At 41.6% G+C, this 14215-nt stretch overlaps 1 protein-coding gene across 9 annotated transcripts in view; it reads left to right on the top strand.

The window, feature by feature from the left end:
• DLGAP1 (DLG associated protein 1) overlaps window positions 1-14215 on the top strand; it is a 413506-nt gene that overhangs the window by 311219 nt on the left and 88072 nt on the right. For all 9 annotated transcript variants that reach the window (XM_066992807.1, XM_066992808.1, XM_066992810.1 and 6 more), the window contains 2 exons: window positions 8263-8440; window positions 10853-11093. In XM_066992807.1, the coding sequence (XP_066848908.1) occupies window positions 8263-8440; window positions 10853-11093 (419 nt within the window). The remainder of the gene's footprint in view (window positions 1-8262; window positions 8441-10852; window positions 11094-14215) is intronic.

Genomic DNA, 14215 nt, shown 5'->3' on the forward strand with positions numbered 1-14215 from the left:
CCCAGGTGGCTGCACAGAAACAAAACATAGTAAGTCAAAAGTACTTGCTTGGAAAATAAGAAAAAGCAGTCTTCTTTTTCAGACACTCTAAAATGCTTAGTGTTCTTCAAATAAAAAACAGCTAAAGTAGAGGATACTGAAATAGCCACTTAGTGAGAGTGCACATATGATCTTTCAAAATAGCACCATCAAGGGAAAGAAGGCGACAAAATCCCCCACCAGCACATATTACAGTCCAATTTAGTAGTTTGCAAGTGTCATCAAGAAATAACTCGTAGCCACAGCAGGAGAGCTAACCGTGTAGCATGCTTTTCCCTGTATTGCATCTTGCTTTCTCAAGCATCCTTTTGCAGGTAGTGCTGTTCTCAAAGATACATGAAAGTGAGCTCAGCCCTAGCTTAGCTGGATTTGGTATTTTTCTCTTTTTCCTTAGAGAGTTACTTGCCTACCCTCCTCATTGCTTTGAGATGTACTTTTCAGAGTTTCTCCGATAGTTTTGGTTTGTGTTGCACATCTGTACAGCTGGTGTTGTACCTGCTTTTTTTTTTTTTTTTGGTAGATATCTGAAACTTTTAAAATGGCAGAAGACTGAACAGGAATTGAGAAAACTGGCTATGTAAAATGCATTTTTGGAAAAACACAGGTGGCTGCTTATTCATATACAGGTTTTGGAGTAAGGTTGTTGACTTGCAAAACTAAGAAGCATTCCTGATCTCACTGGGAGATGTTTGTACAGATCTAGCCCAGATGCTTGGAAATCTCTTTCTGAGCTCGGTGCCTGGCAGATGCATGGTAGGGCCTGCAGGCTCAGGGCCATGCAGCATGTAAGTGACCATCACTTGGTTTCAGATCCACGTGGAGCTGAGGACACTGAACACTGAAAATGTTTGTGTCAAGAAAATTTGCTCCTAAGTAAACACTGCCCTGACATTCATCAGTGAATACCATTTTAGTATTTACCTGGAAAACGTAATTTGTAGGTAAATACTGACCGATACCACAACTTGGTGTAGTGCAGCAGGATGCTCAGTTATGGGAAGCCTGCCCAGAAGATGCCTTTGAGCTGAGCAGGCATGCGATCCTCCCACTCCTGGGAGCAAGCCGGTGCTTCTGCATAAACCATGGTGCTAAGCAGAGAGGGCTGGTTACACAGCTGGCTCAGCAGAAGCCTGGGTGACGTTCCTGAAAAGCAACAGCTCTCCTATTGTGGTTTGGTAGAGAGCTATAATTCTTGGGGTTTCCCACCAGCAGAATTCATCAAACTTTTAATGTATGCATGGGGGTGACCTGAAAATTTAATTAGGCAGGTAAGGTCCGGGCCTTTGGAGACAGTGATTTTTCTAGAATAGCACAAACATTGAAATGGGGAATATCTTGGTCACAGATACCCTGAGGTTAAGCAAACAAATGGAAAAAAAAAAAAAAAAAACAGCTGTCAGTATTCTGACTAGGAGCAACCTAAAAAAACTAAGATGCTCATTTTTTTCTCCTTGCCATGAATGCGTCAGGAAGTGCAGATCCACAGGTGTGCCAAAGGATGTTTTGAGTATGTTACCAAACACCTGAGAGGAGGAGAGAAATGACAGTCTCGTTTGAGTCACTTATGATAACAGCAGCAATTAGAAATGTAGTGGTGAAGTAGTTCATGTCCGATGCCTAAGCTGTGCCTGAGCAGGCCTTGAGGCACCACCTTCCCTGCTTCTTGGAGGGCTTGCTGCAGGTGTTTGGCTAGCAGAGCAAAGCTCTTGACTTACTGAAATGAGTGTTTCATCTGAGCAGACTGCAGATAACTTCTGAGATTCACCAGAGGGAAGGGGTGATGCTGAAGCCACCAGCAGCATGAAGTTATATGGGATCACACAGGCAAGCTGAGAGGAGATAACGGAGAGCTTTCTGTAGGAAGGAGGGTTTGACTTTTCTGCCAGCAAATTGAGAGAGTAGAGTTCATCAAATGAATTCTGGAGATGTTTAATGAAGAGAGAGGCTGGGCTGATGCAGGTGATTTGGAAGAGTGGGCCTTGATGCAGATGAAGGATCCCTCAGAAGTCCGCAGCAAACAAGACAGCTGGAGAGAGCAGCAAAGGATCCGTCCTCACCGTAGCAGGGACCAAAGGGGTCCAGGCAGGGCTAACTACTCAGACCCTCATGCAGTGTTTGCTCTTAGCCCAATATCTAATACATGCCAAGAGCTTTTCCAGTTTAGATAAACATATCTCTGCTGCTGAGTAGCGCTTGTTCCTGGGATTATGCCTGCCAGCCCAAAGGATGCTCACACTGAAAGAGGGAAGAGCCTTGTGCCATGTTTGGTGAAGTTTAGAGATCTTTTCCTCAAGCAAGGACCTCCAAAACCTGCTTGTAGGTATACTTAAGTTAGATTGATAACGGGGGATGATAAGATCCTTAGCGGGGGATGATAAGACTGGTAACAGGGGATGATAAGGCCTGCAGCTTTCCTCTGTGGGTCTTCTGAGAGAAAAGCTTCTCTTCTCAAGGTGAGCACTCTCAAAGATGTATTATCTTACCAGGGTAGGTGTGACAAGAGAGGGTGGATTTCTTTTCCAGTGTATATAAAAAATGTGTGTTCCTATACAGTAACAGCTTACCCTGGCGTCACTGGGTTGAGCTGGTTCACCTGGGATGAGCAGTTGCTATGCTTCAGCATCTCTTTTCACTCTCCAGGGTGGAAGAGAAGAGCGCTCACAACTGTTCCCCCCACACACACCCCCACATGGGAATCAGCACCAGCATGTAAACCAGATTTCTGATTAAAGAGAATTGTATAATGTCTGCCTGCATCATCTTCCATCTGCTCTTGCCAACTCAATTGCATATGGCACGATGTGTCACTTCCGTGCTATGCTCTATTCTTTATGCGCTCTGTCTAGAAAGCATGGAGATGATTCAGCATGTCAGCGGCAGGTGAAAGGATCCTTCAGTTCACCTAGGAGGATCTTTGAGATGAAGGGGGAGCCTTGCTTGAATGTGTGTGCTAATTTTTACGCAGTAGCCAGCTCTGTTTGATGACATTTTAGCACTTAAAAAGGAGTAAACGTGGTCACACAACATCAACTCCCTCACCTTGAAACAAAAAGGAAAAAAAATCCCAACCCCGAGCTTTAGTGTCCTTTGAGAGGTTTCCCTCTCGTAAAATCACAAATAACCAGTTTCATGGCTGATTCTGAAGCTGGCAGTAGTCCAACATGGGGAGTTTTAAAGGGGACTGTGCTTTTTTGAAGCAATTCCTGGAAAAAAAAAAAAAAAAGAAAAAAAAATCGGTTCCTGCTGTCCTCAGTGAAACAAACAGGAGCTCTCTGGCAGGATACCATGTGCTTACTCAAAAAGCTGCAACAGCTGGAGAAAGACACATTAGAGAGCTGCGTGACACTAACCTGTATAGACTTCTGGATTAATTGGGTTTTTAAGTGCTTTCCTCTTCAGCCCTACCAGGGTCTGTAAAATCAAGCAGAGACAAATACAAAGCACCACAGTTTCTGCCTCTTCTCACCCTGTGCTACACCAGGTGAGAGATTATTAATGCAGGCATGTCCTGCATGGTTTTGTGGTTTGGTTGGTCCATACAGCGAGGACAGTTTGTAGTCTGATTAATCACATCTCTTATAATGCCAGTTTTGTGCTGGTAACATTAAATTGCTCTTCAGCAGATGAGCTTTTCTGGTTGTCTCCAAGTTTTAGATTTTTCTTTCTCATACTTGGCTCTTTAGCAACACACCAAGGATTTAAGGAGAGAGTTATTTGTTTAGCTTCAAGGTAGGAAATTCTCATGAGGAGGTTCACTTGATTCTAAACAAAAACGGAACTGGAGATCTTCAAAACCTGGAAAAATCCCTGGTGAGGGAGGAAATGCTCAAAACTGTTATGTACAGCCCTTATCTTTGTCAGTAGCATGACAGCTTTGTGTTCACCACACTGAAAAAGCAGCAGAACATAGGTGCCAACATGATCAAATTACCCCAGGCTGGTGACCCATGTCATGGCTGGAATCAGACAGATGCACTTGAATGACTTTGTTCTGTACATGATCTTCCCTGATGTCCTTCAGTGTCTGCTCAGTGTCAGACTGCAGTTATTCTTCCTTCTAGCAAAACCAAAATGCAAATAACATTAAGCACAGAGATGTACGTTGAATATACACACTAGCCAAGTGGAGATGGGGCATTCAGCCTATGGTAAATGAGCCCCTGGGAGCTAAGCTGTCCATTACAGGATAGAAAAATGAGAGCCAGGATATTTAGCAATAGTGCTGGATTGCGGAGTTAGGTTTTTTTTCTTGTTGTTGGGTTTGATGTGTTTCTGGGGACTTCTTGTTTGTTCAAAGGCCGTTTTTAGCACGCTCCTTTGCTGGCTTCCAGAGGTATTCAGGACATGTCTCTGGACTTCCCCTTTATTCTGCTTTGTTATTTTGTGTTGGCATAGCACAGTACCCAACTGGCACAACCCTGTGCTTTGTGCTATGAATCTGAATGCTGAACTTGCGGAAGACAATCCAGTCTTAGGAATATTTTTCATTACAACACTTCTTTCTGTTGTGTCTGGCCTAAGCAGGGGGTGGGGGTGGGGGGTGGGGGTAAGCAGACATTGTTGGTCTAGTCTCTCCCTTTTTTCATTCAGACACGAAATGTAGTAAATGAAAGTGTTTTTCATAAAAAGCACATATACAACAGCATGCATTGTGCTTTCCTAAATGAAAAGGAAATATTAAAAACTAAGCTTGTCTGTTCTTGTGAACAGGTACATCCTTCTTGTCTGCCTTCTTTTTGACATTTCAAAGGTATTTTGAATGCAAAGAAACTCTTCCAGAAATATGTTCAAAGCTATTTCATTTTTAACCTGCTAACACTATATTTTATACCCTTTAATATATATGTGAATGAACTAAATTATGGACAGAATATATAAGTCAGAAATGACAAAGCGGTATGTAAAGAGAATTTATGGCATTCCTTCCACCTTCACTCGGCCCGGTGATCATCTGAGCTGGGCACCAGGCTAGGACGTTTTTCCTGCCTCCATCCCAGACCTCCCTGTATAAACCAGAGCAAATCACTTAGCTCTAGCTTCTCCTCTGCTTACCTCTGTAGACCAACTCCTTACTCTACAAATAGTTAAATACATTAGAGACCAAAACGTGTTTCCATCTGAATTAAAGATGTGTATATACAAACACATCTGTAACAGTGGGTTGAAAGTATTTCTCAACATGGATGTTACAATGGTCTTAGGGGTGATTACATGGGTGCATTTTAAGCCTTTAATGAAAATGAGAGACTCAACCTCAGTACGTCTGAAATGTATAGAGCAGAAAGCAATGGGCAGTATGCAAAGGCAGCTTAAAAATTTCATTTGCACACCTATTTGATCTTCATTTTTCCACCCACCTCAACATGACTTCTGGTCAGTCCCCTCAGGCCCCACAGTTAGGATGAGCTGCGTGTAAGACCCTGGGAAAGGTCTTGGGCACTGAGTTCAGGACTGCCCTTGAGCACTTGTCCCATGTCACACAGGAAGGCAATGCAGCACAGAAATGATGCAGCACACTTGAGGAGCTTGTTGAAGCTGTTTAATAATTCACATCCTCCTTCTGCCAATTAATATATCCAATGCAGTGAGTGGAACTAATTGGCCATTTTATATTGGCCCTAAGAGCTGTCCCAAAGTCTTAGTCCCTTGTCTATCGTACTAAGTTGTGGAAATTACAATGTCACAAACAAAAGTTTAGGCAATGCAGAATTAACATGACATAGAGTTGAACCCTTAAGGAAGAAAATGTTATTTTCATTTGCTGTTTACAGGTGGTAGTAACTTTGAAAAAATAAATTAGACATTCAGATCTTCCCCTGTTGTACATCGCCAGATTCATGCTTAACTTGAATGATTTCAAAATTTCCAGTGGCATTTCAGCTGTTCATTGAAGTGTACTGTAGGAGATAGAGACAATTTATTACACAGCTATAAAGGTAGTAGTAATCATCATAAATGCAAACCTTCAGATGTTTCTTTGTCTATGCTTTAAATTTTTATTTTTTTCCCCATCACTACCATGAAACAGTGATTGTAGCAATCAGTAAGCACGAAGCCACCTCCTCCAACAGCTGCCAATATCCTAGTCTGGTTTAAACAACAGATGGGAGATATGTGCAGGCTAAGATAAGTGGCCACCTGTAAAACATTGTTCTAGATATGTGCCAAACTGGCCAGTCATATATTCAGGAACAAGAGCAATGAGAGAAAGAAGGCAGCTGTGCTGACCACCCACATCTGAAACAACAGAAAAACATTTACTGTCATGGATGGATGCCTTTGTTTTCTGCAGAGCTCAGAAACTGTTCTTATGCTACGCTAATGCATGCAGAAAATGAATTTCTGTACCTTTTGTGGTTGCTTTCCATGACACTGGGAGCATCTGTACCCTGGCTGCAACAGCAAAATCTTGCTGCCCGGGGTGCCTGCACCTTGATAGAGTGGTTCCAATCTTTAAAGGGCACCTGCCTCAGCACTTGCAAATTTCTGTCTGGCACTATCTGTGCACTGAATTTTGCGATGTACTGCAGTCTGTTCTTGCGAGGTCAGCTAATCAGTGAACAGCGACAGCCCCAGGTGACGCGTTTGACTAACTGGCAGCTAATCAAGCATATTTGAATTTTGCATGTCACATATTGGCAGCAAACTGTTCAAAACGTATTCATAAAATACATTTTGAATTAATTTAAGAAATGCATTTCAGGCAATGCAAATCAGTTTACAGATCTGCAGGGCGATGAAGTAGCTTGCATGCATCTGAAAAATTATGTCTGCTGAATTATTCATTCTATTTTCTTTTTTCTTTATTTTTTATCATATAATGGACAGGATTTTTTTACTGCTAGTCATCAAAATGATGCAGCTAGCTGTTAGTAATGGTCACTTTTTCATCATTGTCTCTTCCTTTCTATGAGTCATTTGAAACATTAGTAATTATGATGTCTAAAAAGCTTTCTACTTTTGACATGTGGAATCAAATGGCTTAAGGAGTCAAAGCATATGCATAGGGTTGCTGTAGGTACTGCACTGCATACCCAATGAAAATGGCAAGCAAAGGATTTATCTTAATCTTGTGATGGGCATACCTAGTAATTAGTAGAAGTTTACATATTTTTATTAGGTAGGTAATTAGCAGCCAGAGAATGCAGAGATGTGTATTGCAGAGATGTGTATTGCAGAGATGGCCTAGATTTTTTTACTGTATTGTAGCATTCAGAAGTAGACCCAATTTGTGAACTACTTAGGTGTACAATTACACAATGGAATTGTCCTCCTAAAATACGTTGACAATTACCAGAATTGTGCATGCCACTGGGAAATTGCTCATGCTAATTGCCATCATTAGCTAGTTGAATGCAAAATATCCGCAAATGCTTGAGGAATTAGACATAAAATGGATCCTCTTCTTTCAGGTCAACCAGGTATGTATTTCTAAAGGTTCAAGGACCAAGATTAAACCAGTAATTAGGTTACAGATTTTTCTTCCATATACAAGCAAATGTCCATGTCAGATTTACATTTCAAAATGGAAAAAGTTGTTAATAATTAATTTGTTGGCTTTGTAATACTTGGAGAATATTGAACACATTTAAATGAAAATATCAAGGAATCACCCTTTCAATACATTATCTGATCATTAATCACTGAAAAAGAAGTATCCTGAAAACTAATTGTGTTGTAAAAAAGGCATGACATGGATCATTTTTTTGTGACTCACATATTTATAGGATGCGTTGGATTATGGAAACGGCATTTATCAAACATTTCCAGAGGATAAAACATCTCACAAGTGGAAAATTGTATCTAGATGTTGTAACCTTTGCTGGTTGACTCTAAGCACATATGTCAGGAGTACAGCCGTTTGTGCCCATTACTTACAGGGTTTCTTTGTTTCTGACTACCTGTCCATCTCATCTGTCACTGGTATTAGAAAAGTGTGGAATGCTATCACTTCAGAAACACAATAGTGTTTTTTACACTTCTGATTTGACATCAAGTCGTGTAAAGCTACTTACCCAGCCAACATTTTCTCAACTTGTCAGCACAATAAATGAACTGACATATCCTTATTTCATAAATATACAAGGATTGTGTGATGACTGTTTCAAATCTTGTTGTCCCTATGAAAAACACCTGTTTATCCCTGCTCCTGGTGAGCCCATTTGTGCTTGATGAGATATATATATATATATATTATTTTTTTTTTCCCCAAAAATCTTTCAGGATATCCAGTGAACACTCGCCAAAGCTTCAGATCCGGAGCCACAGTTACCTGAGGGCAGTGAGCGAAGTCTCGATCAACAGGAGCTTGGACAGCCTGGACCCCGCAGGGCTGCTGACATCCCCCAAGTTCCGCTCCCGCAACGAGAGCTACATGAGAGCCATGAGCACCATCAGCCAGGTGGGGGGCATGCGTGGGCAGCTTGGACAGGAAGCACCAAGCCAAGGAAAAGCTTGATATTGCTTTAAATAGAATCAGGCTGCTGCATGCTACATGCTTTCAAAACATCTTTAAAAAAATAAAATGTTTTCACACATTTTTGTTTGTGAGTATAACATATGATAGTGCCATAGCCTGCCTTTTGCAAAAGAATGAGTGGCACAACATGCAGTTTGTTTGAATGAACAGTTTAACCTTTCATTTTTCTTTTCCAAAAGTAGGTGCTCATCAGTAGTGTCTTTAAACAGGGCTTTCTTAAGGATCTTGTGTGTAGTGCCTGAAATAAAACTCTTTGAATGCCTCCAAAGAATCATTTGCAAGCTGATTGTGCCACTAAAGGAAAATTACGTCCATAGTATTTCACATTTTTAAAAGTATTTTATTAGATTAGATCTGTTCTAATGTATGCATTCTTAACCCTGATAACCTCTGAACTTTTCACCTGCATAGCGCAAATATCACAGAATATATTAAGTGCAAAGGTCTGTCCATAATATTAACCCAATATTCTGTAGGACTTCTTCATGCTCATCCTAAATCAGAAGAAAAATAAATCCCACTGTCACACATTCAGTTTATGAATTTTGGCATCATTAAATAGCCTGTCCTTTCATACAAAATGCTTGTACAGTTGGATTGGTCAGGGATAGATCTGAAAGAATTGCAAAAGTGCTAGCACTCCACAGGACAGTGCACCAGTGGTTCCTCTCGTAAATCTTGTAGGTCCTTGGTATGATTCTGACTTGTTTGCTTAAATGGATCATTTAGATAAATCCCTTGTTTAAAAGAACTTTGTTACAAAAGTCCAGAAGTGTAGCAGACAGGTTTTGTGGTGCTGAATACTGGCCCTTTACCACTGAGATGTCAAATCATTGAAATGTCAAAAAACACATGATGTTATTGATACCAAGACTTCAGCTGGAACCATAACAAATAATGGGCCATTCAGAATGAAACTGTAGTTTGAGTTTCTGTGGTATTCTATATTTGGACTTTGTAGCTTCAGATTATTTGACTATGTGTTATATAGGTGAGGCACTTTGGATAGACTATGAGCTGATGCTCTTGAAGGAGGGTTAGGATGTATCTAAAAGAAGCAGCACTGAAATTCAAGTCCCAGAGGAAACCGTAAGCATTAGGTTAGCTTATTTATTTAGCTAGACATCTAACACTTAGACAGAGCTGTCTGCCAAAGAGTTAGTGTCATTTTTCAATATGAATAAGAAAATAACAATCTAAAAAAGTCTTAATTCAGAGATGTTTATGCAGAGATATGGCTATTCTCCACCACTGTAGAATTGTTCTTATAATGCACTACCCACCACTTTTCCGTGTTCTTTTAAGCAGTTTCCTAATGAAAAAATATTTTAGTCTTTCAGATTTCCTTTTTCATTTTTGTGTATGAATTAATTGGCATAATGTTTTCCTTACTAAAATTCATCCTGGAATAGAATATTTAATATTTTTGCATCAGCCTAATACAGTCCTATGTTCTCCTGGTATCATGGCCTTTTGCATGCGTGAAAAGTAGCAAAACCCCCAAGTGTTGGTTTCTGTGTGTATGTTTCCTACAGTGATAATTATGATGCTTTAATGCCAAGCTCAGGGCTCGACTCTGAGTTTAGAAACATGAACTTCCATTCCTATACAAGCAGAGATAGGTGGTTTCCAGGTTTGCAAGATCTGCAGCAAAGGCACATGCTTTTAAATGTTCTTTAACCTACGTGAGTGGAAGTCTTTGTCACCACCTAGTGTCTGCTCCACAAAGGGTCTAAGGTTTCCCTTGCACCTTCCTGCTCTCAGCCAGAGGAGTCGGCCAGGTGATGTAGTTATACAAACATTTCCCCCGTGCAGCAAAGCTGTTTACCTTACCAGCCTCCCCCTTCCAACTCTTTGCTGTCCCATCAGCACTTGAGCTTCCCAGCCCCTCAGATTTATCACTGCGGTTGCCTGTGGGTTGCATTGATTTTGTCCTGGGGTTAAGCTGACCTTTATTTTCTTACCCACCAAAGAAAGCATGATTTCAATTTTTCAGTATAATTAATGGTCATAATGGCCAGAGCTTCAGCCCCCCAGGGTGAGGTAAACTAGGTGCTACTATGGGGACTCCCAGCTTCCCACTGGTCTTGGCTGGAACCAAGAGCCTAAATACCACTCAATTTCTGCCTGAAGCCTCTTTTTGTGTATATTTTTTTTCCCTTAACAATTGTTGCTTTGGAAAATGGGATGTGTTTTTGTGCAATTCACCTGTTCTTCATGTGCAGAGGGGCCTTCTAACAGACTCCGGCCATCGTGCCCTTGTTGCTTGAGGGTGTTCATACAGGACAGAGTGGTGCAGGGGGCATGCTGAACCTGCCCGATCTTTGTCCGCAGGTGAGCGAGATGGAGGTGAACGGGCAGTTTGAGTCTGTCTGCGAGTCGGTGTTCAGCGAGCTCGAGTCTCAGGCAGTGGAGGCGCTGGATCTGCCAATGCCCGGCTGCTTCCGCATGAGGAGCCACAGCTACGTGAGAGCCATCGAGAAGGGCTGCTCCCAGGACGATGAGTGCATCTCGCTGCGGTCCTCGTCTCCCCCGCGTACGACCACTACGGTGAGGACCATCCAGAGCAGTACTGGTGAGTAACAAAACGGACGTCCAGAGGGATGGCAGAAAGGGAAGGTACCTTTCTGTGTGGCTCCATCAGGTCAGCCACGAGATCTCTGCCAGACACGAAGCCCATGAGAGAGTCTGTGTTTCAGCAGGGAGCTGGACAGACTAATCAGCTTAAAACTAGGCACAGACCCAGGCTGATGCAATTGTGTTACCTCCTGTGTCCAAGCTAATTTATTCTGGGCTAAGAGCTCACAGAAGGGATGTCCAAGGTCATATCTCCTCCTGCTCTCATCCCTAAAAGAGCAATCACAGTTTAGCAAGGCTGAATAAGAAGGCTCTGGGTTAGCAGCTCTGCTGACTTACCAGCAGTGGAGGGTCCTCCTGCCAAGTTTTGCTTTGTGAGGTGATCTTCTTCGTGCTTTCTGAAAGTTGGAAGTTATTGGGTGTGTTGATTAATGGCTCCAGGAGACTGGTACAGCTTTTTTTGGCTGTATTTTCGTGATGGGAATGAAGGAAAGAAGAAAAGGTCTGCAGGTCAAAACATGCGTGTTCACACCCTGTTGTTACTCCTTCTACAGTTCAAACTACTTGAGCCTTGCAAGAGGGAGAGGTTTGGGTCTAAATACGAAACTTACCTCTTCTTGAACCTCTTATTTTAAGGTTGCTTTTCTTTTAGAAATAACCATGATGAATTCCAGATACTGCTGCCAAAGTTAGTGCTTAGGGGGAAGGAAGAGCAGGTCAGAAACTAAAGTCCAAATCTGCCTTTTGTATTCAGGACAGCAAGAGGCAGGAACCACCACGTGTGTGCGCTTTCCTCTGTGGGAGGATGAGGGAAGGCATCTTTCTTTCGACTTCTCTCCATCCATTCCTCAGCTTTACACAAGCTTCATTTACTATTCATGTACTATTCATATTTGTGACTAATATTTACTATTACAAGTATTTCACTGTTCCTACTACCTCTTTTCCAGGTTCTCTAATTTCTCTGTTCTGTATTCTAAACTTCCTTTTTTATGTATTATCTCCCAGGTGCAGTTGTTTGTACGCTGTAAGTTCCTTATCTTTAACTCCAGTCTTTTTATAAAGCTGCTTGTCAATTGGTTTATGCCATCAAAGGATACTTTCAATCCTTTTAACCAGAAGTGTTTGGCTTAATTCATGATTTTTCTAAAAGTAACAAGTTTAAGCGCTGTTGGAAATACATTGGCAGTACATCACAAACATCAAAGCATTTTTAACAAATGCTGCAGAGGAGTTCTCATCAAAATCACCAACCATTAAGAAACAGTATTCATCTGACAAAATTTTCTGCTGTAAAAGTAGTATGTGTGTGCAAGAAGGGTTTGCACCACACCACAAAGACAGAATTTAAGTAAGGTGTATGTTACTTCATTGCAGGGCTTTAACTTGTGTCAAAACATATTGTGATGCAAATGCTGAAGGATGGGCATTTTCAGGGATTTTTCAGTGTGAATTTGCCTGTGTTGGATCACCTTGGACATAGCAGACTGGTTTTTCATTTCTTTTTAAATGGTTTTATTAGCACTTTTTCTTTATAAAGTAATTAACCATTTATCTAGAAGGCAATAACTTTTATCTTTGCATAAGAGGTTGTTTCTGATACTTAGAAAAATGGTGCCTCTGTTTGGGGATGTATGGGGGACATAAATGGGGTGTGTAAACGGAGAAGGGGGCTATATGTATCAACTAAAAGCATTTGGAAAACTTGTAAGAGGAAAATCGTTATTGTAAACTGTCTTTGGTCTATGCTTCTCTTTTGTAGCATAATCACAAGCAGTGTCCTGGTCTCTTCTCTGGGTAGCTGGCTATATTAAAAAAAAACATAGGAATAAGGTTATGTTATGGAAAAATGTAATCCAGTGGGTCTGTCTCATGTTACTGCTTGTGTAGTCAGCCCCTTAAAATAGAGAGAGGAGTGATTTGCAGCCCTCTCCTTATACATCCACAGAAGCATTTAAAGCCTGCTGTAGGTATCTATTTTCTGCTGTGGGAATTTTACTGAGTTATCTTTCTCATTTTTTAATTCTTGGACTCCCAAGGGCCCATCCCTTGCAGTGGTAGCATTTCAGACAACTTGTCTCTTTTATTACCTGACTTACATACCTCTATCCATTTAATGGGGATTAGAGCTGAATTAATTCCATCCAAAAGCATCTGTATTGACTACCTTGCTGTTGCCTGTGGCCAGCTCCTAGAAAGGAAACAATAACACGAAAGACATCATTGATGGTTTCTGTTAATATCAGCCTCAATAAAATGGCACAGCAGTGAGGCAGATATGAAGAAAGAAGACAGACTTATCTCCACCGAGGTGATGTTTCAAATGCTTTTGTGGGAGACAGAAGGGCAGTTATGATCTAAACTATGGATTTAACATCCCCAAACGAGAGAGCTGTCCTTCCACTCCAGAAACACCTCTGCCTGTTCAACCAAGGAAGGTTCCTTTCATCAGCATTAGATCTTTCCTCAGGGACTAATGTACAAAGCTCTGATCATACATTGACAGTGGGAATTTCTTTGCTGGCAGCCCAGGAAAACGCCAACTTGATGGTAATAGAAAAGACAAAAAAAGTGCTACCTGTCCACTGGATTAAAAATTTTGCCTCCATAGAAATGGCCCACAGCCTTCCAGGGCATCTGAATAAAAATATTAAGCAACCAGTGTGGACAAAACCATACCTCTGCCTGCTAGCATGTGCTACAGAGGTTGCTGCCTCCGGTTTTAATTTCCTTTTGTCCCATGGCACGGAGGTTTAGTTCTGAAAGCAGTAGTACACATCTACCAGAGTAGCTGTTTGGATGTGCTCAATCTAACTATAAACCCAGCACTAATGCTCTGGCTAGGGGACAGAGCTCTGGCTGGGTGCCCAGCTGGTGGTCTCTGCAGCCTGCTCTGCTCTTCAAGCAACTGCAGCAACACAGTGGGGTGACTGCATCTGGCTGAAAACTAGCCCGGGTGTGAAAATGAGGCTGTAGGCACAAAGCTTTTGTCATCACCAGGATGAAATGCTAGACTGCAAGTGGGAAAAAATATCCTACCCTCACCAAAGTGAATGTTTCTGCATGTATCTGGGAGGCGGGTACTTTGTTCACAAAAGTCTCGTAGGTGAAATGGCATTT

The sequence above is a fragment of the Anser cygnoides genome, chromosome 2, assembly GCF_040182565.1.
Source record: "Anser cygnoides isolate HZ-2024a breed goose chromosome 2, Taihu_goose_T2T_genome, whole genome shotgun sequence".
NCBI lineage: Eukaryota > Metazoa > Chordata > Aves > Anseriformes > Anatidae > Anser > Anser cygnoides.